The sequence below is a fragment of the Agelaius tricolor genome, unplaced genomic scaffold, assembly GCF_023055355.1.
Source record: "Agelaius tricolor isolate 1412-34295 unplaced genomic scaffold, bAgeTri1.0.p SCAF_20, whole genome shotgun sequence".
Classification (NCBI taxonomy): Eukaryota; Metazoa; Chordata; class Aves; order Passeriformes; family Icteridae; genus Agelaius; species Agelaius tricolor.
In genome coordinates, this window is record NW_027269280.1 from 12288077 (window position 1) to 12311306 (window position 23230).

Below are 23230 nucleotides of genomic sequence, written 5' to 3' on the forward strand. Positions count from 1 at the left end.
GGGCTGGGGTCACCCCGAGGTCCCTTGGGGGTCCCATGCACCTCCTTCCTCCCCTCCTACCCAAGTCCAGTGTTCACCCATTCCCCCCCCCTACTTTGGCACTTTGGGGTCCAGACCGAGCCCCCCACCCTGGGGGGACACCCACCCCTTGTGACATGACAGAAGCCCCTCAACACAGGTGCCACCGCTCTGCCGTGCCCCCGTGCCTCAGTTTCCCCGCCTCTAGGACGGAGGGTGGCTTTGCTGTCTGCTCGCTGGCTGGCAATGGGACCCTCCCGGTGGGCACGGTGCCACCTCCCCCGCGCTCGCCCTCCGCCCTGTGCCCGCCTGGCGCAGGTGGGAGCGAAGCGGCCGCGAAAACACCGTGGAGAGGAAAGAGGAAGAAGCGGCGGTGAGAAGCGGCGGCGGCGGAGGAGGAGGAGGAGGAGGAGGAGGTGCCGGCAGCCCCGTGGGGCTTTGCGGGGGCTCAGGGCATCCCCGGGCACCCATCGCAGCCCCCCAGGTGCCCACCCCGAAGTTCGAAGTTCGCCGGCATGGCCAAAACCGCCTGGCTGCGCTGCCGGGTGCTGGAGGGGAAGGACCTGCCCGCCAAGGACCTGTGAGTAGCTCGGGGGGCTCAGGGCCCCCCTATTTCCCCCAGACCCACCCCGGGAGATGTGGCGGGGAGGGGGCGCTGGGTGCTCTGCCCTCCCTGGGTGTTCTCTTCGTACAATTTTGGGGGTCTCTTCTTGCCCCCATTACCCCCAAAGTGGGGGTCTGGGGTGTGCAGGCACTGCCAGCCCTCCCCCATCCCCCAGGGGTGTATGAGCCCCCCAACCCCTTCACCACCCTTTTCGTGCCCCCCAGCAGGGTGGGCACAGAGGATCCCCCAAAACCTGGGGGTGACACTGGGGGGGCACAGCCCCTACACCCCCACGCCTTTGGGGGGTGGGGTGGTGATCGGGGGGTGCAGGGAGGCCCCCCCCCCGCTCCTGCCCCGGGGACACGGCTCAGCGGAGCTGGCAGTCCCGGGCACCTCCGGATGTGCCAGCTTGGCACCACCGGCCGCTCCCAGGGCCGGGCAGCCGGGAGCGGGGCCGTGTCCCTGCCTCGGGGGGTTCTGCCGCCGGGGGGGTGCCCCACTGCGGGGGGCTGGGCAGAGCAGGCGATCTGCACAATGCTGGGGTGCCCGGTGCTGCTCCCAGCGTCCCCAAACCCAGCCTGGGGCTGTGGTGGGGCTGCAGAGAGGGTCGGGGGGAGCCACTCCCACTTCCCGTCCTGTGGCAGGGACAGAGACTGGAGTCTCGTCCCTCATCCATCTCGAGGTCTCAGTCCTTGTGGAAGCACCTCCTGGGGATTTGGGGCTCCAGCAGCGCCCCAGGGCCAGCACCCCTCGCTGCTGCTCCAGCTGCCATAACCCAGCAGAAAGGGGCTTTGCAGGGTGGATGGCCCCTGGATCCGTCCCTCATCCCTCCATCCTGTTCTCCCGGTGGAAAGGGCCAGACCGGTGTTACCGTGGCACCGTGGGTGACACAGAGACTCGGGCTGGGCTGTGCTGCTGGACAGACAGTGGTACCCACGGGTGGGTGGCACAGGGACACTGCGATGGCTCGGGATGACCCCCAGCAGGTCCCTCAGCTCAAGGAGAAAGGGGATGTCCCCATCCCGGTGTCAGCAGGGCCAGGCTCAGACCGGGCAGCTCAGCTCACCCCGGGGCTGGTGCCTCACTGCTGGGGTCTGAGGCCCCCAGGATGGGGGGGATTCCCGAGTGGGGGCTGACCCTGGGCACCCCCGTTCCCTGCCCAGGTCTGGCTCCAGCAATCCCTACTGCGTGGTCAAGGTGGACAATGAGGTGGTGGCCAGGTACGGGGACACTGTCCCACACTGGGAGGGGACACACAGGAGTGGGGGATGCTCCCTGGGGGGACAGCCACCTCTGCCATCCCGGCAGGACAGCCACCGTGTGGAAGAGCCTGAACCCTTTTTGGGGTGAGGAAATCACACTGCTTCTGCCCCGTGGATTCCACAGCCTCGCCATCTACGTGCTGGATGAAGACACCATTGGGTAGGGGGACAGCATGGGCAGGGCGGGCGCTGGGGACCCCCCGAGGGGTGGCAGGTCCCCAGCAGTGTCCTGCTGTGTCTGTTCCTCACAGGCAGGACGATGTCATTGGCAAGGTGTCACTCAGCCACCAGCAGATCTCGGCCGAGCCACGGGGTGAGGGGGGGCACAGTGGGGTGGGGGACAGCGGGACCCAAGCTGGCACCATGGGGTGCCCACGCTGTCCCCCTCGGCAGGCATTGACAGCTGGCTCAGCCTGGCACCTGTGAGCCCCGACCAGGAGGTGCAGGGTGAGATCCACCTGGAGCTGCAGGTCCCTGAGCGGGGCCACCCACGGGTGCTGCGCTGCCACCTCATCGAGGCCAGGTGGGGGGCTGGCAGCTCCGGGGGGCTGCCACCACCACGGGGTCTTATTTTTGACAGGAGGGAGGAGAGGAGGGGATGGGGACAGTGGTGACACAGTGTTTGTCCTCCCCTTTCCACACTCGGAACGGTCCTCGCTGCGCCAGGCTGGGGACATCAGCGGTGCCAACCCACGTGTGACAATGCCATGGGGGCTCAGTGGGAAGTGTGCTGCCATCCCTGCTTGGGGACAGGGACACAGGAGCACCAGGGTTTGTCCCCAGCAGAATGGTTGGCTCTCATGCAGTGTGTTTGCCCTTTGGTTTCAAAATCTGGGGAAACTGAGGCACTGCCCAGGCTGCCCGTCTGGGTTTGGGGGTGCAGATGCGTGCACAAGTGTGTGCACGTGTGTGAGCGTGCATAGGGGCACACGCACGGTGACACACACACACGGTGACACACACACACACACAGCTGACAGATGGAGCAGCCAGCAGAGGCAGCATCCCGCTGCCATGGCAACCAAAGCGGCTACCAAGGCAACAGGATGGCCATGGGGACAGGGTGGCCATGGGGACAGCCAGGAGGGACGGCATCAGCCCCACTAGGGACTGGAGGAGGAAGGGCTCCCTTCCTCCTGGAAATGGGGACACGATCCCCCCAGCATCCCCTGGCTCCTGCTGGCTGCCCCGTATGCCCAGGCGAGCTGGCACAAAGCGGGAACGTGGGGCTGCAGGGACCGTGAGGATGGGGACAAACCCTGCTGACCCCACGCCCTCACAGGGACCTGGCCCCCCGGGACGCCTCGGGCACCTCGGACCCCTTTGGCCGGGTGTCGTGCTGCGGGCACACGCTGGAGACAGCCGTGAGTCACTGCTGGGTGCTGAGTGTGGCACCCCGTCCCCTACGGACCCAGAGCTTCGAGCACCCTCGGGCACCCTCGGGCACCGTCGGGCACCTCGGCCACCAGTCCCGGTGCCCCGCAGGTGGTGAAGAAAACGCGGTTCCCGCGCTGGGATGAGGCGCTGGAGTTCGAGCTGCCAGAGGGGGAGCTGGGAGAGGCTGTGCTGAGCGTGGAGCTTTGGGACTGGGACATCGTGGGCAAGAACGACTTCCTGGGGCGGGTGAGGACCTCGGGCCACACCCGAATGGGGCCTGGGGGCACCTCTGCACCCTCCTGTGCGGGGTCTGGGTGACCACAGGTTAGGACCCACCGGGATGGGGGCAGTGCCACATGCAGACCCTGCATGTCCTGGGCTGTCACCCAAGGGAGGTGCAGCACAGGGGACTGGCACATGTCCCCTCACCCATGCAGACCCTGCATGTCCTGGGCTGTCACCCAAGGGAGGTGCAGCACAGGGGACTGGCACATGTCCCCTCACCCATGCAGACCCTGCATGTCCTGGGCTGTCACCCAAGGGAGGTGCAGCACAGGGGACTGGCACATGTCCCCTCACCCATGCAGACCCTGCATGTCCTGGGCTGTCACCCAAGGGAGGTGCAGCACAGGGGACTGGCACATGTCCCCTCACCCATGCAGACCCTGCATGTCCTGGGCTGTCACCCAAGGGAGGTGCAGCACAGGGGACTGGCACATGTCCCCTCACCCATCCAGACCCTGCCTCTGTCCCCCAGGTCGAGTTCTTCTTGGACACCCTCTGCCCAGGCCCCACCAGGGGCTGGTTCCACCTCCTGCCCTTCCCCAGCACCACCGAGGACCACGGGTGAGTGCAGGCAGAGGGGACAGGGGGTTGTGACCAGGGCAGCACGAGGTGGCCCCCAGGGAGAGCACAGGACCCACATGAGCGCCTGTGTCATTGCAGGGGACAGCTGGGTGCCCTGAGGCTGGCAGTGAGGCTGCTGGAGGACACGGTCCTGCCCTCCCACCACTACCAGCCCCTCATCCAGCTCCTCACCGAGCCCATCCTCTGCCCAGCCCAGGTGGGTGCTGGGGCTGCGGGGAACTTTGGGGTGACCACCCCAGTGTGGAGGCCCTGCTGTGCCCACCCTGCCCTCCCCACAGAACCCCAAGGGCACAGCCCTGGCTGTCCTGGAGGAGGTGACCTCAGGGGAGAGCCGGCAGGACGTGGCCACCAAGTTGGTGAAGCTCTTCTTGGGCCAAGGGCTGGCTGTGCCCCTCCTGGACTACCTCACCAGCCGCGAGCTGGCCAGGACCAGTAAGTGCCCAGGGCCACCCTAAGAAACCCCAAGCCAGGGTTGCTCCAGATCCCCATGGAGAAAGAGTGAGGACACCAAGGGAGAGGCAGGAAAGGTGCCACGTGTCCCTGGGGCTGGGCACACCAGGGACAGCTGGGACATCGCCCTGTGCCCACCTTGCCACAGCCTCTGTGCTCTTCCAGCTGATCCCAACACCCTCTTCCGCTCCAACTCGCTGGCCTCCAAATCCATGGAGCAGTTCATGAAGGTGAGCATGGGAAGGGACACCTCCCTGATGTCCCAGCAGGGCATCTGGGGACAAGGACAGTGCCTTCCCACCCCTTGCAGGCGGTGGGGCTGCACTACCTGCACGAGGTCCTGAAGCCGGTGGTGAACCGCATCTTTGAGGAGAAGAAATATGTGGAGCTGGACCCTGGCAAGATGGAGCTGAGCCGGGGCAGGTGGGCACAGGTGGATGTCTGGGAGTGACACAGGGAACCTGGCATGTCCCTGTGTCCCCTGCAGGAAGGTGCCACCTATTGCTGCTGAGTCCATGGGTCTGGCAGTTCAGTGCCCTGTTTCCAGTGTCCCTGACCCAGAGGTGTCCCCACAGGAGGATCTCCCTCAAGGGGTCCCTGTCGGAGGTGCAGGTGCGGGAGAGCAGCCTGGAGCTGCTGAAGGGCTACCTGGGGGACATCCTCGATGCCATCGTGGGCTCGGTGGACAAGTGTCCCCTCCCCATGCGGGTGGCATTCCAGCAGCTCCGCAGGCGGGTGGAGCAGCGATTCCCCTTGGCACAGCACGAGGTGGGGCCCGCGGCGGGGCTGGGGGTCTGCACAGACCCAGGAGCACCACGCCAAGCTCAGAGCTGTGCCTGTCCCCTGAGCTGTCCCTGGCCCCCGAGCTGTCCCTGTCCCCCTCCAGGAGGTGCAGTACTTCTCCATCAGTGGGTTCCTCTTCCTTCGCTTCTTCGCTCCTGCTGTGCTCACCCCGAAGCTCTTCGGGCTGCGGGAGCAGCACGCGGAGCCCGGCACCGGCCGCACGCTCCTGCTGCTCGCCAAGGTGGGGACAGCACGGGGGTGGGGACACCAGGGAGGGACGAGGACCCTTGGGAAGCATGGGGAACATTGGAGAGGGATGGGGACACGAGGGAGGGATGGGGACCTTGGAGAGGGATGGGGATCCTTGGAGAGGGATGGGGACACCAGGGAGGGATGAGGACCCTTGGGAAGAGATGGGCACCCTTGGGAAGAGATGGGGACCCTTGGGAAGGGATGGGGATGCTTGGAGAGGGATGGGAACACCAGGGAGGGATGGGGACCCTTGGGAAGGGATGGGGACCTTGGAGAGGGATGGGGACACCAGGGAGGGATGGGGACCCTTGGAGAGGGACAGGGACATTGGGGAGAGGTGGGGATCCTTGTGAAGGATGGGGGACCTGAGGCGGGATGAGGACCCTGGGGAGGAATAGGAAGCCTGGGAATGGATAACGACCCTGGGAAGGGATGGAGACACTGGGGAGGGATGAGAACAGAAGGAGAAGGTTGGGGAGGGATGGGGAAGGATGTGGATCCTTAGGGATGGACAGGGATCTTGAGGAGGGATGTGAACTCCAGGGAGGGATGGGAACCCTTGGAGAGGGATGGGGATCCTTGGGGATTAACAGGGACCCTTGGGGTGGGTGAGGGACCTGCAGAGGGATGGGGACCACTGGGAGAGACAAGGATTGTGGGGAGGGCTGAGGAGCCCAGGGAGGGTTTGGGAATTCAGAGAGAAACCTCAGGAAGGACAGAGACTTCTGTGAGGGATGTGGACCCTGTGGAGAGATGAGAACCCACAAGGAATGGGGACGCCAGAAAAGCAGGAGACCCTGAGGAGGGACAGAAACCCCAGGGAATGATGGGGACCCCAAGCACAGCAGAGCCATTCCTGTCCCCGTGCCACAAACCATGGACTGGCTCCCTCCTTTGCCACTTGAGGCCAGTCCTGCCTGTCCCCAGGCTGTGCCACCACAAGCTGGGCACAGCACAGGGGCAGAACTTGGGTCCCATCACCCCTCCAGCTGCTCCACTTTCCCCAACCCTGAGCCCTCGGGGTCCGGGGGAGCAGCCAGGGTGGCCCAGGGGGTGACACCAGCAGGGACACAGCAGTGTGACCCCTTCCCTGCGTGGGACAGGCTCTGCAGAGCATCGGGAACCTGGGGCTGCAGCTGGGGCAGGGCAAGGAGCCGTGGATGGCCCCGCTGAACGCCGTCCTCCTGCCCAGTGTCACCCGTGTCCGGGCCTTCCTGGATGCCCTGGTCACCGTGGGTGAGCGGGGACACGGGGCAGGGAGGGGACATTGCTGGTGCCAGGTCAGTGGCACCACCCTGGTGCTGCCAGGAGCACCCTCGAGCCGTGGGAGGTGGTGGCACTTGAGGTGACACCGCTCCTTCCCTGTGACGGCTGCAGTGGGCGAGGTGCCAGTGCCACAGGGACATTGCCAGCCCTCGGCCACCATCAAGGAGGGTCCCCTGCACACCTGCCCAGAGCTGGGGGTGGCACTGCTGCCCCGCTTCGCCTTCAAGAAGAGGCACTTCAGGCTCAGCACCCAGGCCCTGGCCTATGCCAAGGTGCCCCAGGGGCAGGTGGGTGCTGCCCTGGACCCCCACCCTGTGCAGGGTGCCCAGAGCTGGGGGGAAGGACATGGGCACAGATTTTGGGGTGTTTTGGGGTCCCCAGACATGGTGCTGCATCCCTGTGGAGTGAGTGGGGGATATGGATGTGGGTGCACAGATTTTGGGGTGTTTGAGGGTCCCCAGGTTTTCCATGGATATGAGTAATGGATATGGACGTGGGCACAGATTTTGGGGTGTTTTGGGGGTCCCCGAGTTTTCCATGGATATGGACATGGGCACAGATTTTTGGGTGTTTGGGGGTCCCCGAGTTTTCCATGAATATGGGCCATGGGTATGGACATGGGCACAGATTTTGGGGTGTTTGAGGGTCCTGAGGTTTTCCATGAACTTGTGTAATGGATATGGAAATGGGCAGAGATTTTGGGGTGTTTGGGGGTCCCCAGGTTTTCCATGGATATGGACATGGGCACAGATTTTGGGGTGTTTTGGGGTATCCAGGTACACTGCACCATCCCAGGTGAACAGGTGGGGGATATGGATGTGGGTGCAGAGATTTTGGGGTGTTTGGGGGTCCCCAGGTTTTCCATGGATATGAGTAATGTCTATGGACATGGGTGCAGATTTGGGGTGTTTGGGGGTCCCAAGGTTTTCCATGGACTTGTGTAATGGATATGGACATGGGCAGAGATTTTGGGGTGTTTGGGGGTCCCCAGGTTTTCCATGGATATGAGTAATGTCTATGGACATGGGCGCAGATTTGGGGTGTTTGGGGGTCCCAAGGTTTTCCATGAACTTGTGTAATGAATATGGAAATGGGCAGAGATTTTGGGGTGTTTGGGGGTCCCCAGGTTTTCTATGGATATGGACATGGGCACAGATTTTGGGGTGTTTTGGGGTATCCAGGTACACTGCACCATCCCAGGTGAACAGGTGGGGGATATGGATGTGGGTGCAGAGATTTTGGGGTGTTTGGGAGTCCCCCAGGTTTTCCATGGATATGGGTCATGGATATGGACATGGGCACAGATTTTGGGGTGTTTGGGGGTCCCCAGGTTTTCCATGGATATGGACATGGGCAGAGATTTTGGGGTGTTTTGGGGTATCCAGGTATGCTGCTCCATCCCAGGTGAACAGGTGGGTGATATGGATGTGGGTGCAGAGATTTTGGGGTGTTTGGGAGTCCCCCAGGTTTTCCATGGATATGGGTCATGGATATGGACATGGGCGCAGATTTGGGGTGTTTGGGGGTCCCAAGGTTTTCCATGGACTTGTGTAATGGATATGGACATGGGCACAGATTTTGGGGTGTTTGGGGCTCCCCAGGTGCTCGGCTCCATCCCAGTGGAGCAGATCCGGGCAGTGGAGCAGGTGGACAGGGGCACCTTCCCGCACCCCCACGTGCTGCAGGTGGTGGCACAGGATGCCACCGGGCAGCTCCACACCACCTACCTCCAGTGCAAGGTGGGTGAGCCCACCCTGCCCCAGCACCCCAACAACCCCAGGAACCCCCCCACCACCACACCCTTGCCCCCCACCTTCCCCTGCACCAGTCATGGGACGATGGGAACGGTCCCAAATCCAGCTGTGCCCAGGCTGTACTGGGAGCACTGGGAGTACTGAGGTCCAGGGGCTAACTGGGTATACTGGGGAAGCTGGGGTGTCCTACCCTGGCTGTACTGGGGTCACTGGGGTACCCTGGCTCCTGCAGCCCCATCTCCCTCACCTCCTACCGGGCCACCAAACCATCGCTCCTGTCCCCCATCCATGGTGCCCATTCCTTCCTCCTCCCTCCTCCTCCTCTCCCCCTGCCCTGGCAGTGCCCTCGGGGGTGTCCCGGTCCCTGCTGTCCCCTCAGAGTGCCCTGGAGCTGTGGCAGTGGCTGTGGGCGCTGCGCCAGGCCACCAGTGCCAACAGGGACATGCTGCCAACGTTCCACCCTGGCACCTTCCGCGCCAGCCGCTGGACCTGCTGCCTGCAGCCCACCCGTGCCGGTAGGACCGGGGGTGCCCTGGGCTGGGGGTGCCCGCCAGGGGGGTGTGGGTGTCGCCGTGTCCCCACTGCAGTGCTTGGCAGTGCCCGAGTGCAGCCGTGCCCACGGCGCCGTGGTGCTGGGGGACTGGAGCGACCTCGGGGACCCCGCGGTGGCAGCACAGAGCCTCTATGGGCACCTGCGGTGAGCCCGGGCACAGGGGGGCACTTTTGGGTGCTGCTGGGCAGGGTGGGATGCTGCTGAGGGTCCCTGTCCCACAGGCTGGTGGGGATTGGGGGTCCCGAGGGTGAATATGGGGGCCTGAGGGTCCTTTAGGGGGTGGTGGGCAGGGTGGCAGCGTGCGGAGGGTCCTTGTCCCCAAGGAGAGTGGGAGTCAGGGTCACGGGGTCCTTTGGGTGCTGACAGGCATGGTGGGACCCCGCTGAGGGTCCCTTCCTGCAGGGTGGTGGCGACCAGGGGTCCAGAGGGTGGCACAGGGGTCCGGGGGGCATTTAGGTGCCAATGGGAAGGGTGGGAGTGTCCTGAGGTCCCTGTCCCCCAGCACGGTGGGGGCTGGGGGTCCCGGGGTCCTTTGAGTGCTGGAGGGCGGGGGGGTGTCCTGAGGGTCCCTGTCCCGGGGTCCTTTGGGTGCTGGAGGGCGGGGGGGTGTCCTGAGGGTCCCTGTCCTGCAGGGCAGCGCTGGCCGGGGGTCCCGAGGGCAGCGCGGTGGCCGGGCCCCCCTGCCCGGGCCAGGCAGGTACGGGAGCCCCGGGGGCACTGGGGGGACATGGGGACCCGGGGTGGGGGCTGGCACAGGCTGGCAGAGCCCTGCGGGCACCACAGGGCACTGCTCCGGCTCCCTCCACGAGGGGACAGCAGATACTCGCGGACAGGGGACAGGGGACACGGGGACACACGCAGTCCGGGGGCTGGCGGGTGGTGGGGCACGGGACGGGGGCACCGGGAGGGGCTGTGGGGACACCACGGCTGGGTGTCGGGGGTGGATGCGGGGCTCTGGGGGGGAAATGCCCGCGGGTGGGTGCCAGGTGCGGGTGGGTGCCACAGGTGGCCCTGACCCCACCCTGGGGTGCAGCGGGACCCGCTGGGGACAGGCTGCAGGAGGTGCTGCGAGACCTGGACATCGCCCACGACGCCTTCGCCCGCCGCGACGAGACCCCAGAGCCACCCCCAAGTCCCCTCCCTGTCCCCAGCGTCCCCCCCTCGGCCCAGCCCGGGCGGGGCACAGAGGGGACGCGGGGCCAGCAGCCCGGCACGGGGTGTATTCCGTAACACAGAGATGTACATGGCACCGGCTGTGCGCGGCTCCTGGGGCAGCGGCGGGCGACACGGGTGACACGGGTGGCACGGGTGGCACGGGTGACACGGGTGGCACAGACGCGCAAAGAGGCCACGGGTAGAAAAAGACCACGACGCTATCGCCACGAGAGCGGGGCGAGCCGGGACGGGCGGACAGACAGACAGACAGACAGACAGACGCACACGGGGACACGCGGTGGGTGGCACCGGGTGGCCCGGGACGGGGAACGAGCCCGCCGGGCGGGGCTGCGGTGAAGCGGCGCAGGCGGCGGCGGCACGGGCGGGGCACGGGGGCCGGGGCAGCCCCGAGCCCGGCCTCAGTCCTTCAGGGTGGCCTCGGACACGCCCTGGGCCAGCAGCTCGGCCAGCACGTTGTCCAGGTAGTTGGGGTCGGGGTAGCCGTGCCCCGTCAGGTTGGAGCCGAACTCGGTCTTGTGGTGGATCTCGTTCCACACCACCGTGTCCGACTCGCCCGTGGTGTTGGAGGTGCCGATGGTGAAGATGAGCCGCCGGTCCCAGGCCACGATCAGCAGCTTCAGCACCTGCGGCGGGCACGGCCATGGCTCGCCCACCCAGCACCCCTGGCACGGCCTGGCAGGGACTGGCACAGCCACCGGGCATCCCCACCCAGCCTGGCAGGGACTGGCACAGCCACCGGGCATCCCCACCCAGCCTGGCAGGGACTGGCACAGCCACCGGGCATCCCCACCCGGCCTGGCAGGGACTGGCACAGCCACCAGGCATCCCCACCCAGCCTGGCAGGGACTGGCACAGCCACCAGGCATCCCCACCCAGCCTGGCAGGGACTGGCACAGCCACTGGGCATCCCCACCCGGCCTGGCATGGACTGGCACAGCCCCACAGCAACCCCAGCACAGCACAGCCTCAGCCCCCCCAGGGTGGGATTCAGCACGGTGCCCACAGGATGCCACCTTTCCTTGTGGTACCCCCCCATCCCATCCCAGTGCATCTGCAGCCTCCCCATCCCATCCCATCCCATCCCATCCCATCCCATCCCATCCCATCCCATCCCATCCCTTTTCTTCCTCACCCTCTCCCATTCCTTCCCATCCAATCCATTCTCCTTCCCTCGCACCCCATCCCTTCCCATTCTATTCTCCCCATTCTTTCTATTCCCATCCCATCCCATACCTTCCCTTCCCCACCCCATCCCACTCCCCATCCCATTCATCCTCCTTCCACCCCATCACTTCCCATTTTGTGCCATCCTATCTCATTCCATCCCTGCTATTCTTTTTCTTCCCATCCCATCCCTCCCACCCCATCCCATCCCACCCCGTCCCATTCCTTTCCATCCCATCCATTCTTCCATCCCACCCCATCCCTTCCCATTCTATTGTCCCCATTCCTTCTCTTTCCATCTCATTCCAATCTTTCTCTTCTCATCCCATCCCATCCCATCCCACCCCATCCCACCTCATCCCATGGATCCCATCCCACCCCATCCCATCCCATCCCATGGATCTCATCCCATCCCATCCCATCCTATCCCACCCCATCCCATGGATCCCATCCCACCCCATGGATCCCATCCATCCCATCCCATCCCATCCCATGGATCCCATCCCACCCCATGGATCCCATCCCATCCCATCCCATCCCATGGATCCCATCCCATCCCACCCCACCCCACCCCACCCCAGTCTCACCTTCCTGCCCTTCTCGTTGTCGGGCAGGTAGCAGTGCCGTGGGAAGCCTCGTGCCGTGAATTTCTTGCCGGGGTTGGGATGCTCCGGGCCCTGGGTGGGTGTGGGGACAGGAGGTGAGCGGGGACAGACACAGGGACACAGGGACACAGGGACACGGGGACACGGGGCAGGGTCACCACCCCGCCGGGGTGTCTCCCTTACCTGGATGCCGGTGGGGATGTCGTAGACGATCCGGATGGTTTTGGAGTCGGTGTATCCCGGGAGGGAGTGGGGGATGAGGTGGAACTCCATCTTCCCGGGGGGCTGCGTGCCCGTCTTCTCCCCGTAAATGGCCTTACAGGTGGGGCACTGCAGGCTCCCGTCCTGGGGGCACCGCGGGGGCCTCAGGGGTGGCACCCACCCAGCACCCACCTGGACCCCCCAGCACTCCCCAATACCCAACTGGATCCCTCAGCACCCACCCAGCACCCACCCAGCAACACCTGGACCACCCAGCACCCACCTGGATCCCCCAGCACCCACCTGGACCCCCCCACCTGGGATCCCCCCAGCATTCAGCCAATGCCCACCCAACACTCACCGGGACCCCCCAGCACTCACCCAGCAGCACCCGGACCCCCCAGCACCCCCTAACACCCACTCAGCACCCACCTGGACCCTCCAGCACCCACCTGGACCCCCCAGCACCAACCCAACACCCAGTACCCACCCAGAACTCCCCAACACCCACCCCTGCCCCCAGCAGGACCGCACCGATCACCCACCCAATGCCCACACTCACTCCAACACCCACTCAACCTCCCCAAACCCACCCAGCACCCAGCCAGCACCTAGCTGGAACATTCCAGAACTCCCCAGCACCCGCTCAGAAGCCCTCACATCTACTCAGCACCCACCTGGATTCCCCAGCACTCCCCAACACCCAGTACCCACCCAAAAACCCCCCCAGACCCCCCCAACACCCACCCAATACCCACCCAGCACCCACCTGGAACTCCCCAGCCCCCTCCAACACCCATCTGGACCCCCCAGCACCCACCTAGAACTCCCCAGCACCCACTCAACACCCACCTGGATCCCCCCAGCATACACCCAACACCCACTTGGACCCAGCCAGCATCCACCTGGACCCCCCAGCATTCCCCCAACACCCACCCAGCACCCACCCAGCACTCCCCAACACCTACCCAGCACCACCTGCACCCTCCAGCACCCACCTGGACACCCCCAGCACCCCTGCGGATCCTCCCAGCACACACCCAGCACCCACCCAGCATCCACCTGGACACCCCAGCATCCACATGGATCCCCCCAGCACTCCCCAACACCCAGTACCCACCCAGAACCCACTCAACACTCCCCAGCACCCACCCAACACCCACCTGGAGCCCCTCAGCTCCCTCCAACACCCACCCAGCACTCACCCAACACCCACCCAACACCCACCCAATGCCCACACCCACTCCAGCACCCACTCAACCCCCCAAACCCAGCCAGCACCCAGCCAGCACCTAGACAGAACATTCCAGAACTCCCCAGCACCCACCCAACACTCACCTGGAACTCCCCAGCCGCCTCCAACACCCACCCAGCACCCCTGACACCCACCTAGCATCCACCTGGAACTGCCCAGCACCACCTGGACACCCCCAGCACCCCTGCGGATCCCCCCAGCACACACCCAACACCCACCTGGAACCCCTCAGCTCCCTCCAACACCCACCCAGCATCCTCCAACACGCCCCCAGCACCCACCCAGCCTCCACCCAACACCCACCCAGCACCCACCGAGCCCCCCGAGCGCAGCCCGCCCCGGGGGGGGGGGCTCTGACCTTGTTGCCGTTGTTGTACATGGCCAGCAGGCACAGCAGGTGGTACATGTGCCCGCACTTGCCCAGCTTGCCCACCAGCTCCGGCTTGATGCCCCTGGGGCTCAGCACGCCCTCGTAGCCGGAGGAGGTGACCAGGCGCTCCATGCAGATGGTGCAGTCCTGCCGGCAGCGGCATCAGCACCCGGGGGGATGATGAGGGCTCACCCCCGGCCCTGCCCGAGCCCCCCACTCACCTCGTCCGGGGGGTTCTTCACCTTCTGGATGTAGCGGCGCACCACGTCCTCGGGGGTTTTACCTGAGGGCGATGCCATCAGAGCCTGCCCGCGGTGCCACCTGGCCCTGCCACCCCCGCCAGCATGGCGGGGACACGCGTGACAAAGCGGCGACATCACCCCCGCAAACCCCGGGGCTGCCTCACTTCCCCCTCCGTGTCCCCTGACCCCGCAGGGACATCGGGGGCTCCTTACTCTTCTTGAGCTGCTTCTTTTTGGTTTTCCTGCAGATGCCGTTGACGCCGGGGACGGGTTTGATGTCGCTCTTGCTGACGGGCGGGGGGTGCAGGATGGGTTTGGGGGCGCGGGTCAGGCACACGGGCAGCCCGGCGGCGCACATGAGGATCCCCGTCATCCCTGCGCCGGGAGAGCGCCTGGCTGTCCGTCTGTCCGTCCTGCCCACCCCCCGGCAGCGTGCCCCGCTCCCCGCCCGCGCTGTCACCCCGCGGGACACCCGGCGCTTACCTGCGAGCGCGGGATGGACGGGGCCGGTGCCGTTCAGGTTCTTCACCGGCAGCGCTGGGACCCTGGCACGGACACGGGACAGGAAGGGGCTCAGCAGGGCTGGCAGGGATGGCACTGTCCCCTCCCCGCACGGCATGGCCCAGACAGTGTCCTTCCCACGGGACACGGGGCAGTGTCCCCTGGGGGCTGCTGGCACTGTCCCCAGGCAGTGTCCCTCGCATCAAACAAAGGGCAGTGTCCTGTGGGGGCTGCTGGCACTGTCACCAGTCAGTGTCCTCCCCACGGGACACAGGGCAAGGTGTCCCCTCCCCAGCTTGGAGGGCTGCTGTCCCATCCCAGGGAACTGTCACCCAGTGCCACCTGCCCATCTCTGGGCACCCAATGTCACTGCTGGTATCACGGTCCCCCTCGACCCAGGGTGAAGACCTTGTCAGGGCATCCCGATGGTGACACCCGTGTCCCCCACCCCCCACGGGGATGTGCCACCATTCGTGTCCCCCCAGGGACCCCCACCCTGCTGGGTGGCAGCAGCAGGTGGCACCGGTGGCACCGTGCCCAGGGCAGCGTGAAGGGAAGGGAAGGGAAGGGAAGGGAAGGGAAGGGAAGGGAAGGGAAGGGAAGGGAAGGGAAGGGAAGATCACAGGGATGAGTTCAGCAGTGCTCAGCCCCACACGAGGGCGTTTCCCTCATTCCCAAAGCTCCTGTACCCACACCAAGGCCCAGCCCCTCTTCCCTGTCCATAGGTGGGTGCCAGGACAGGGACAGCGATGGGGACAGGGACAAGGACTGCTCAGCCCAGCACACAGAAGTGAAAGCAGGACGCCAGTAGGGGAAGGAAATGTGCCAGGAGCTACTGGGGACTCAGAGAAGCCACCTGTCCCCCCCGCCAGCCCCGAGGGGACACCAGGCCAACCCACCATGGGGCACAGCCATGGAGATGTGGGTGCCAGGACAGGGACAGGGACACCCACCGGGACACAATTCCAGGGGCCTGCTCGCCCACCTGGACCCCCTGGTGGATCAGCACAGGAGTGACACCGGGGCTGTGGCCCCTCCCCACAGCTGTGCCCTCCCAGGGATCTGCCTGGTGGCATCGGGCCAGGAGCTGGGTCACACAGCCCATGCTGGCCTTGGGGACACCATTCCCCTGGGACCAGGCACTCCCTGAGCTCCAGCTGCCATGGATAGCGTGGCACAGCCTGGCACAGCATGGCACGGATCAGCACATCCCCTCTGCAGGGATCCAAGCACCACCAGGACCATCCGGGTGACCGTCCCACCACCCAGGGAGGTGACACAGTGCCACAGGAGCTGGGTCACACAGCCCATGCTGGCCTTGGGGACAGCGTTCCCCTGGGACCAGGCACTCCCTCTGCTCCAGCTGCTATTGATAGCATGGCACAGCCTGGCACAGCATGGCACGGACCGGCACAGCCCATGCTGGCCTTGGGGACACCATTCCCCTGCGACCAGGCACTCCCTGTGCTCCAGCTGCCGTACATAGTGTGGCATGGCCTGGCACAGCATGGCACGGCACAGCACGGCACAGATCACCACATCCCCTCTGCAGGGATCCAAGCACCACCAGCACCACCCAGGGTGGGGACCCCAGGGCTGGAGGTGACGCACTGCCACAAGAGCTGGGGCTGCCTGCAAGGGGACAGCAGGGTCCGAGCCACCCCCATCACCCCCTTTGTCCCTCTGTGTGCCCATCCCCACCTCAGTGACACCCGCCTGTCCCCTCCCCTCCCATCTTACCCGGGGGGCACAGCAGCCCTGGCGCCCAGCCCAGCCCCGCGCTGCGTCCCGGGCCGGTTGAGGTTGTTGAGACCGGGCAGCGCCGCGCTGGACACGCCCTGCCCGGGGCCGAACCCCGCTCCGGACACCCGCAGCCCTTCCCCCTTGGCCGCCACCACCGCCGGTGTCACGGTCCCCGCCGGCCACAGCGCTGCCCCGGCGAAGGTGCTGCTCTGGCGGACGGCGCCCGGGTAGAGCTTGCGGCGCTGGGACGCCAGGATGGCGTTGGAGGCGGCGCGGGTGCTGTTGACCAGCAGGCACTGGGGGCACGAGCAGGATGGGGTGCCCGTGCTGGCGCCCACCGGCCAGGACTGGGATTTGGGGATGGAGCCCATGGTGAGCGGGTAGGCCAGGTCCATGCGGCGCCGCAGCCGCCGCTTGCGCTGCGTCTGCCGGTTCATTTGGGACATGCTGCTGAAGTAGATGAGGTAGCAGAAGCCCAGGGAGGAGAGGTCCAGCCAGGGGTGCTGCTTCTCGTAGGCGTTCTGGATGGTGATGCAGATGTCCATGTCGTAGGGGGTCCAGGAGTTGTTGTCGTTCTCCCACTCCCACACGATTCCCTTCCCCGGAGCTGAGGAGGGGTCGTAGAAGTTCCTGCGGACGGGGCGCATGGTCCCTGGGGACACAAACAGGGGGGGTGACACCACTAGGGGCACCTTCAGACATCCCTGTGTCCAGCTTCCAGCCCGGCATCCCGCAGGGATTGGGGCACAGAGGCACCTTGGGGTGCAACAGCCACTCTGTCCCTTTGCTATAATCCCCATTGCACCCCAAAAGTGCTTCCCTAGGGAGGAATCCAACCCCCAACCCGCCACGGGTGACAGTGGCTCAGACTGCCACCCCTCGGGATCATCCTCCTGGATGTCCTGGGAAGGGCAATGCTGCTCAGCCAATGTGGGAAATGGATTTGTGGAGAATTCTCCAAGGTGAGAATTCAGAATTTGTATAGAATTCTCTCACCCTTCACATGAGACTGAAAATAGAATAAAAGTTTTTTTAAAAGCCTCTCAGTTACCCCATCTCTGGGTCAGAAAAGGGCATAATCCAACAAATCCTTGTGCTTTTCCCAGCATTTTTCCATCCCTCTGGTCCAAGCCCTTCCCCACCCTCCCATCCCCGTGGCCATCCCGGGGCAGGGGAAGCATTTCCCGGTCAGGAGAGGTTTCCTGACAGCTGCTGGCTCTGGCAGTGACACAGCCAGGGATTGTCCCACACGGCCACATCCCGGCCCCTCGCCGCTTGCTTGGGATGGAGCTGGATCCCGCAGCCCCCTCCGGAGCTCTGCAGGGCAGGGGGAGGCATCGCAGCCTCTCCTCGAGTGCCCCCCGCACGGGGCCTGTCTATCCCCTCGCCGGCAGCGCTTGCCCGGCTCGATTAACGGCGCTAATTAACGGTCATTAATCACCGGCCGCATCAGGCGGCAGAGCCAGGCCCCAGCTGCTGCCGAGTGCTGAGGCAGCTCCGCCGGGGCCCGGGAGGGGAGCGGGGGGGCCCTGCAGCCCGCCCTGCCCGCATCCCAAATCCCACATCCCACATCCCACTGCTGCTCCAGGCCACCCACACACACTGCCCCACTGCCCTCCAACCTCACTGCCCTCCAACCCCACACCACACTGCCCACTGCCCCACTGCTCACTCCCTTCCAACCCCACTGCTGCTCCAGGCCTCCCACACCCACACCCACTGCCCTCTACCCACTGTCCACTGCCCACTGCCCTCCAAACCCCACTGCCCACCTCCCTCCAGCCCCACACCCCACTCCCCTCCACATTCCCCCACATCCACCTCCTGTATCCCACCCCAGTTCCCAGCCCTGCCTCCTTGCCTCCATGTCTCCCATCCTGCTGCTCACTCTTGTCCAAATCCCACATCCCGCCCATAAACACATCCCGGACCCACTGGTCCTTGCAAATACATCCCACATCCCCCTGCACCTCACATCCCACACCAAACCTCACATCCCCAAACCCCATATCCCCATCCCACATCCCCCTGCACCTCACATCCCACACCCAAACCCCACATCCCTATCCCAAACCTCACATCCCCATTCCAAATCCCACATCCCCTGCCCCTCACATCCCCATCCCAAACCCCACATCCCCCTGCCTCTCACATCCCCATTCCAAATCCCACATCCCCACCCCAAATCCCACAAAATGTCCCTCACATTCCCATCCCAAGTCCCATATCCCCACCCCAAATCCCACATCCCCTGCCCCTCACATCCCACATCCCCCAGAAGATGAAGGACCATCCCAAATCCCCTTGGCACACACAGCTCCCAGTCCCCAAGGGCCACCAGCTGTCCCCAGCTGTCCCCAGCCCCCTCTGCCAGCCATGCCAGAGCCACAGGGCCAAGCCAGTGTCCCCAGGGCCACCGGGAGGGGCCGCACGTCCCCGCTCTCAGAACGGGGTCACCTCATTTCTCTTGTCTCAGGGTTTCTCTGTCCCCAGGCACTGCATGGGCCAAGCCCCCGAGCCCCCAGCCTCCTGCCAGCCTTCCCTGTGTCCCCATGTCACAGCAGGCACCAGGAGCACCCTCAGCTCAGGGGCCCCTCTTGTCCCCGAGCACCATGAGCCGTGTGGCAGCTTCCAAACCCTGGGCCCCACCCAGGGGAGAGATGATGGACACAGATGGACACAGGGATGGAGACCACAATGCTGGGGACAATGGCTGTGTCCCCTGCCATGACACCCCTGGGGACATCAAGGTCCCTCTCTCAGCATCCTTGTCCCCAAGCCCTGCTGGCACAGGGACTGTGGTACCCAGGGACATCCTGGCAAGAGTTGTTTTGTCACCCCAAATCCATTGGTGGCCCCACCACGGGCACAAGTCCCCAAGGGTTACCCACACTGCAGCCATGGGATGCGATGCCAGCTGCTGTCAGAGGATGGGCCCTGGCCAAAGCTGGCAAGAGGTGGCACGGGGACAGCCAGGGTGTCCCGGTGGCTCCCGCAGCTCTGAGTCAGCACAGACCCTCCGGGTCGGGCCGGTGTCCTCGCTGACTCAGGGCTGCAGGTGCCAAGCTGCCCTTTGCCAAGTCTGTGACCAGCTGGGGATGGATTCAGAGCCAGGCTGGATGGCAGAGGCAGGTGGCACATCCCTGCTTCGGTCCCATCTCAGTCCCCAGCCCCACATCGGGGTCACCTGGCACCACTGGGGACTGGGAGCGGTGGCATCAGTGGCCAGGGGAGGGGTCACAGCCACGGGGGTCCTGCTGGGTGTGTCCCCAGGCGGATGCAGGGGGTGTCACCTGAGGTGTGGCGGGTCCCCTGCCTGCTCTGCCTGTCCTGGAGTGGATCCTGCCCTGGGCAGGGATGCAGGGATGGGCAGGAATGCACCCAGGACAGCACATCCCCCACAGCACAGCCAGCACGTGCTGGTTTAATGGGTCACACTGTGACAGGGACACGTTTAATGGGGTCTGGGCTCACTCCCAGTGTGGGATCAGCTCTGATTTCCCACAGGATTCCTGGCCTGGATGCGCTGCAGCAGCACCAACCAGCAGAGCTGCAGCCATCCCAGTGCCCAGCACTGCTCCCAGGGCCCAGCTGGGGCCTCCCCACTGCCCTGGGCATGGAGCAGCTTGGAGGGGAACAGGACAGGACAGTGGGATAATGGGACACAGCACAGCACCCACGGAGGGGACAGGGCATGGGGGGTACGGGGACATGTCCCTCTGGGATGGGGGTCTGTGGTGGATGGGAAAGGAAAGGGATGGAGGAGCCTGGAGGGGCCCATGGGGGCACTGGAGCCCTGGAGAGTGAGGGAACAGATGGATGGACAGATGGAGGGAGGGATGGAGGGATCTGGGAATGAAGGGACAGACAAGCAGAGATACACAGGGAAGGAAGGAAGGAAGGAAGGAAGGAAGGAAGGAAGGAAGGAAGGAAGGAAGGAAGGAAGGAAGGAAGGAAGGAAGGAAGGAAGGAAGGAAGGAAGGAAGGAAGGAAGGAAGGAAGGAAGGAAGGAAGGAAGGAATTGATGAATAAGTAGAGATACACTGAATAAGGAGTGAGGGGAAGATTGGATGGATGGATGGATGGATGGATGGATGGATGGATGGATGGAATGACAGACAAACAGACATGCAGTGACAGATTCATGGATGAGTGGAACAACAGACAGACAGATACTCACAGGGACAGGGGGAGGGATGAAGGGATGGATGGTAGCATGGAGGGATGGAAGGAAGGAAGGAAAGATGGAAGGACAGATGGAAATACAGCAGGATAGAAGGACAGAGAGAGGAGGGAGGGATGTGCCACTGGATGGATGGATGGATGGATGGATGGATGGATGGATGGATAATGGATGGAGAGAGAGGGAGGACGAAGGCTGTGTGGATGAATGGCTGCACGGACGGACAGACAGATGGAAGGACGGACGGGTGGCTGGATGCCCCTGGCTCGATGCCAACCCCTTACCCGTGTCCTGCCGGAACTGATGCATGGACTGGAGGTCGATGACGTAGGGCGCCAGCTGGACATCGACCTGTCCCAGCACCACGCTGCCGCGGGCGTCCTCCTTCAGCACGTTCTCGATGTGGTGGCACACGGCAGCCGAGTAGGGCCGCCAGCGCCCGTGCTCGTTCAGCCACTCCCACACCACCACGCGGGCCACGTTCTGCGGGGGGAAGCCCAGGCCCCCCGAGGCCAGCATGGCCCCCGAGCCCTGCCGCGCCATGCCCGGGCCGCAGCGGCTCAGCCCCGCGCTCTGTCCCCGCACGGGGACGCGGGGGTCACCCGGGGCCCCTCCGGATCGTCCTGCGGAGCTCAGCGGGGCCGGCGCTGCGGGGCTCTGCAGGGGCGGGTGCTGCCAGCCGGCTCCCCGAGGGCCCCGAGCCGCCCGGTCCCGCTGCCCCTGGGGCCATCCATCACCCGGCACAGCCTCCCCGGCTCTTCCTCCTCCCCGCGGTGCTGCTTGGCAGGGCTCGGGCTCCAAAAAGCCACACCAGGACCTCCTCGCAGACTGCGTCGGCTCGAGGATGGCGGTGTTCGTGAACGGCGATGGGGACGCGCAGCCACGGTGCTGGCCCCGAGACGCCCACTCCTCCTCTTCCTCCTCGTGTCCTGCTGCTCAGCCCCACGTCCTCGGTGGCTCCGCGGCTGTCCCCGCCGCCCAGCACGTCACCGGTGGCAAGCCAGGGGGGTGTCACCTGCAAAACAGGGCCACGGCGCGGGTCACCCCGGGTACCGCCAGGCGGGTGGCAGCTGGGGACCGTCCCCACCGCCCCGCCGAGCCCGAGGGCAGCGAGGCCGCGGTGCCCGCAGCCCTGGCAGCGCGGGCTGCTTGCCAACCCCGGCCGGCTGCCGGCCTCCGGCGTGACAGAGGGGACAACGGGGACAGGGGGGGACGGGCCACCCTGCTGACGGCCCTGGGGGGCTGCCGGGGGTCCCAGGAGCCCGGGGAGCCTCATCGCTTCCCGCGCCGGGGCTTTGGGTGCCGGGGAACCCGCGGGCCCTGGATCCCGCTCCAGCCGCCGCTGATTTATGATCTGCACTGCAGGCATCGGGCTGGGGGTGCTCCCGGCCCCCCCGAGCCCACCCACGGCAGCCCCCGGCCCCACGGCGGCGGGCGGGGGGCTCGGGCTCGGGGGGATTCGCCGCACAAACAGGCGGCAGACAGAGGGACGGCCACGGCCGGGCGCACACAGACACACTGACACGGAGAGACACGGGCACACGCGCTGGCACACGCACAGCCGGTGACACGGACAGACAGCGGGACCGACAGGGGGGAGCCACGGCAGCACAACAACCCCCCCGCGGCCACACGCGCGGCTCCGGCTGGGCTGTGCTCACACGCACCGCGCACCCCACACGCGTGTGCGCCCGCCGTGACCCCGAGCACCGAGCACGGGGTGGGGGGACCCTCACCCCAGCCCTGAGCCCCCCCGGGACCGCGCGGTGGGGACGATCCCGGGGGCCAACAGCCCCCCCAAACCGGGCCCCGGCTGCTCTTACTGGAAAGGGGGGGTTGGAAAGACCAGGCCTGGCCCCCGTGCACGGTGTCCCCCCCCCGCCGCATGGCAGCCCCCCGGTGGAGGGTGCCCCGCCGGTGGCCGGTCCCCGCCACGCACGGCAGTCCCCAGGATGGATGCACGGCCCCCCGGAGCCCGGTATCCCCGGGCACGGCAGGCTCTCCCCGCTCGGTGCCTGTTGTGTGCCCCCCCGGCGCACGGTCCCCCCCATGCACGGCAGCCCCCATCCCTCCGGAGCACGGTGCCCCCCAAGCACGGCAGCCCCCCCGGTGCCCCGTCCCCCCACGCCGGTGCCCGGTTCCCCGCGATGCACGGCAGCCCCCAGCCCGCCGGTGCCCGGTCCCGCCGCCCCCCGAGCCGCCCCCCCGCCCCGCCATGGCCGCCGCCGCCCCGGCCGCGGCCCCCGCCCGTTACCTCCGGCGGCCGCAGCCGCACCGGGACCCGCGGCCGCACCGGGAGCAGCGGCGGCGGCGGCGGGAGCGGGCGCGGGGCCGGGCGGCGGCAGCGCTCAGGCAGCGCCAGGCAGCAGCCACCGACACCGGCACCGGCGGCGCGCACGGCCGCGGGCACACGAGCCGGGAACGCGCGGCGGGAACGCGCGGCGGGGAGCGGGGGCACGCACGGGGGAGCGGGCATCGGGATCGGGAATATGCACGGGGAACCAGGCATTGGGATCGGGAATATGCACGGGGAACCGGGCATTGGGATCGGGAGTATGTACGGGAAACCGAGCATCGGGATCGGGATCGGGATCGGGAATACAC

General features: G+C 65.9%; 2 protein-coding genes across 7 annotated transcripts; one reads left to right on the plus strand and one right to left on the minus strand.

The window, feature by feature from the left end:
• The first annotated feature begins 234 nt into the window (after window positions 1-234).
• On the plus strand, window positions 235-10544 carry RASAL1 (RAS protein activator like 1). Of its 6 annotated transcripts, none has more exons than XM_071445696.1 (21): window positions 235-598; window positions 1786-1842; window positions 1931-2044; window positions 2136-2197; window positions 2278-2407; window positions 3167-3248; window positions 3370-3507; window positions 4019-4107; window positions 4207-4324; window positions 4407-4560; window positions 4744-4808; window positions 4889-5001; window positions 5154-5346; window positions 5465-5602; window positions 6717-6849; window positions 6991-7166; window positions 8481-8618; window positions 9013-9148; window positions 9231-9330; window positions 9819-9883; window positions 10192-10544. In XM_071445696.1, the coding sequence occupies exons 1-21, from the start codon at window positions 534-536 to the stop codon at window positions 10542-10544; spliced, it is 2619 nt and encodes an 872-aa protein (XP_071301797.1). In that variant the 5' UTR covers window positions 235-533. The 6 variants fall into 6 exon arrangements, with proteins under 6 accessions (XP_071301797.1, XP_071301796.1, XP_071301799.1 ...); XM_071445695.1 differs by having other exon boundaries at window positions 3953-4107; window positions 8975-9148; window positions 10220-10480; XM_071445698.1 differs by having other exon boundaries at window positions 8975-9148; window positions 10220-10480.
• On the minus strand, window positions 10392-23044 carry DTX1 (deltex E3 ubiquitin ligase 1). Its single transcript, XM_071445701.1, has 10 exons — window positions 22881-23044; window positions 20911-21641; window positions 16441-17095; window positions 14683-14744; window positions 14413-14574; window positions 14179-14240; window positions 13946-14104; window positions 12315-12476; window positions 12114-12203; window positions 10392-10985 (listed from the first exon to the last, which is right to left on the minus strand). Exons 2-10 carry the CDS (start codon window positions 21167-21169, stop codon window positions 10761-10763), a joined length of 1836 nt encoding a protein of 611 aa, XP_071301802.1. The 5' UTR covers window positions 21170-21641; window positions 22881-23044; the 3' UTR covers window positions 10392-10760.
• Between the last annotated feature and the right edge of the window lie 186 nt (window positions 23045-23230).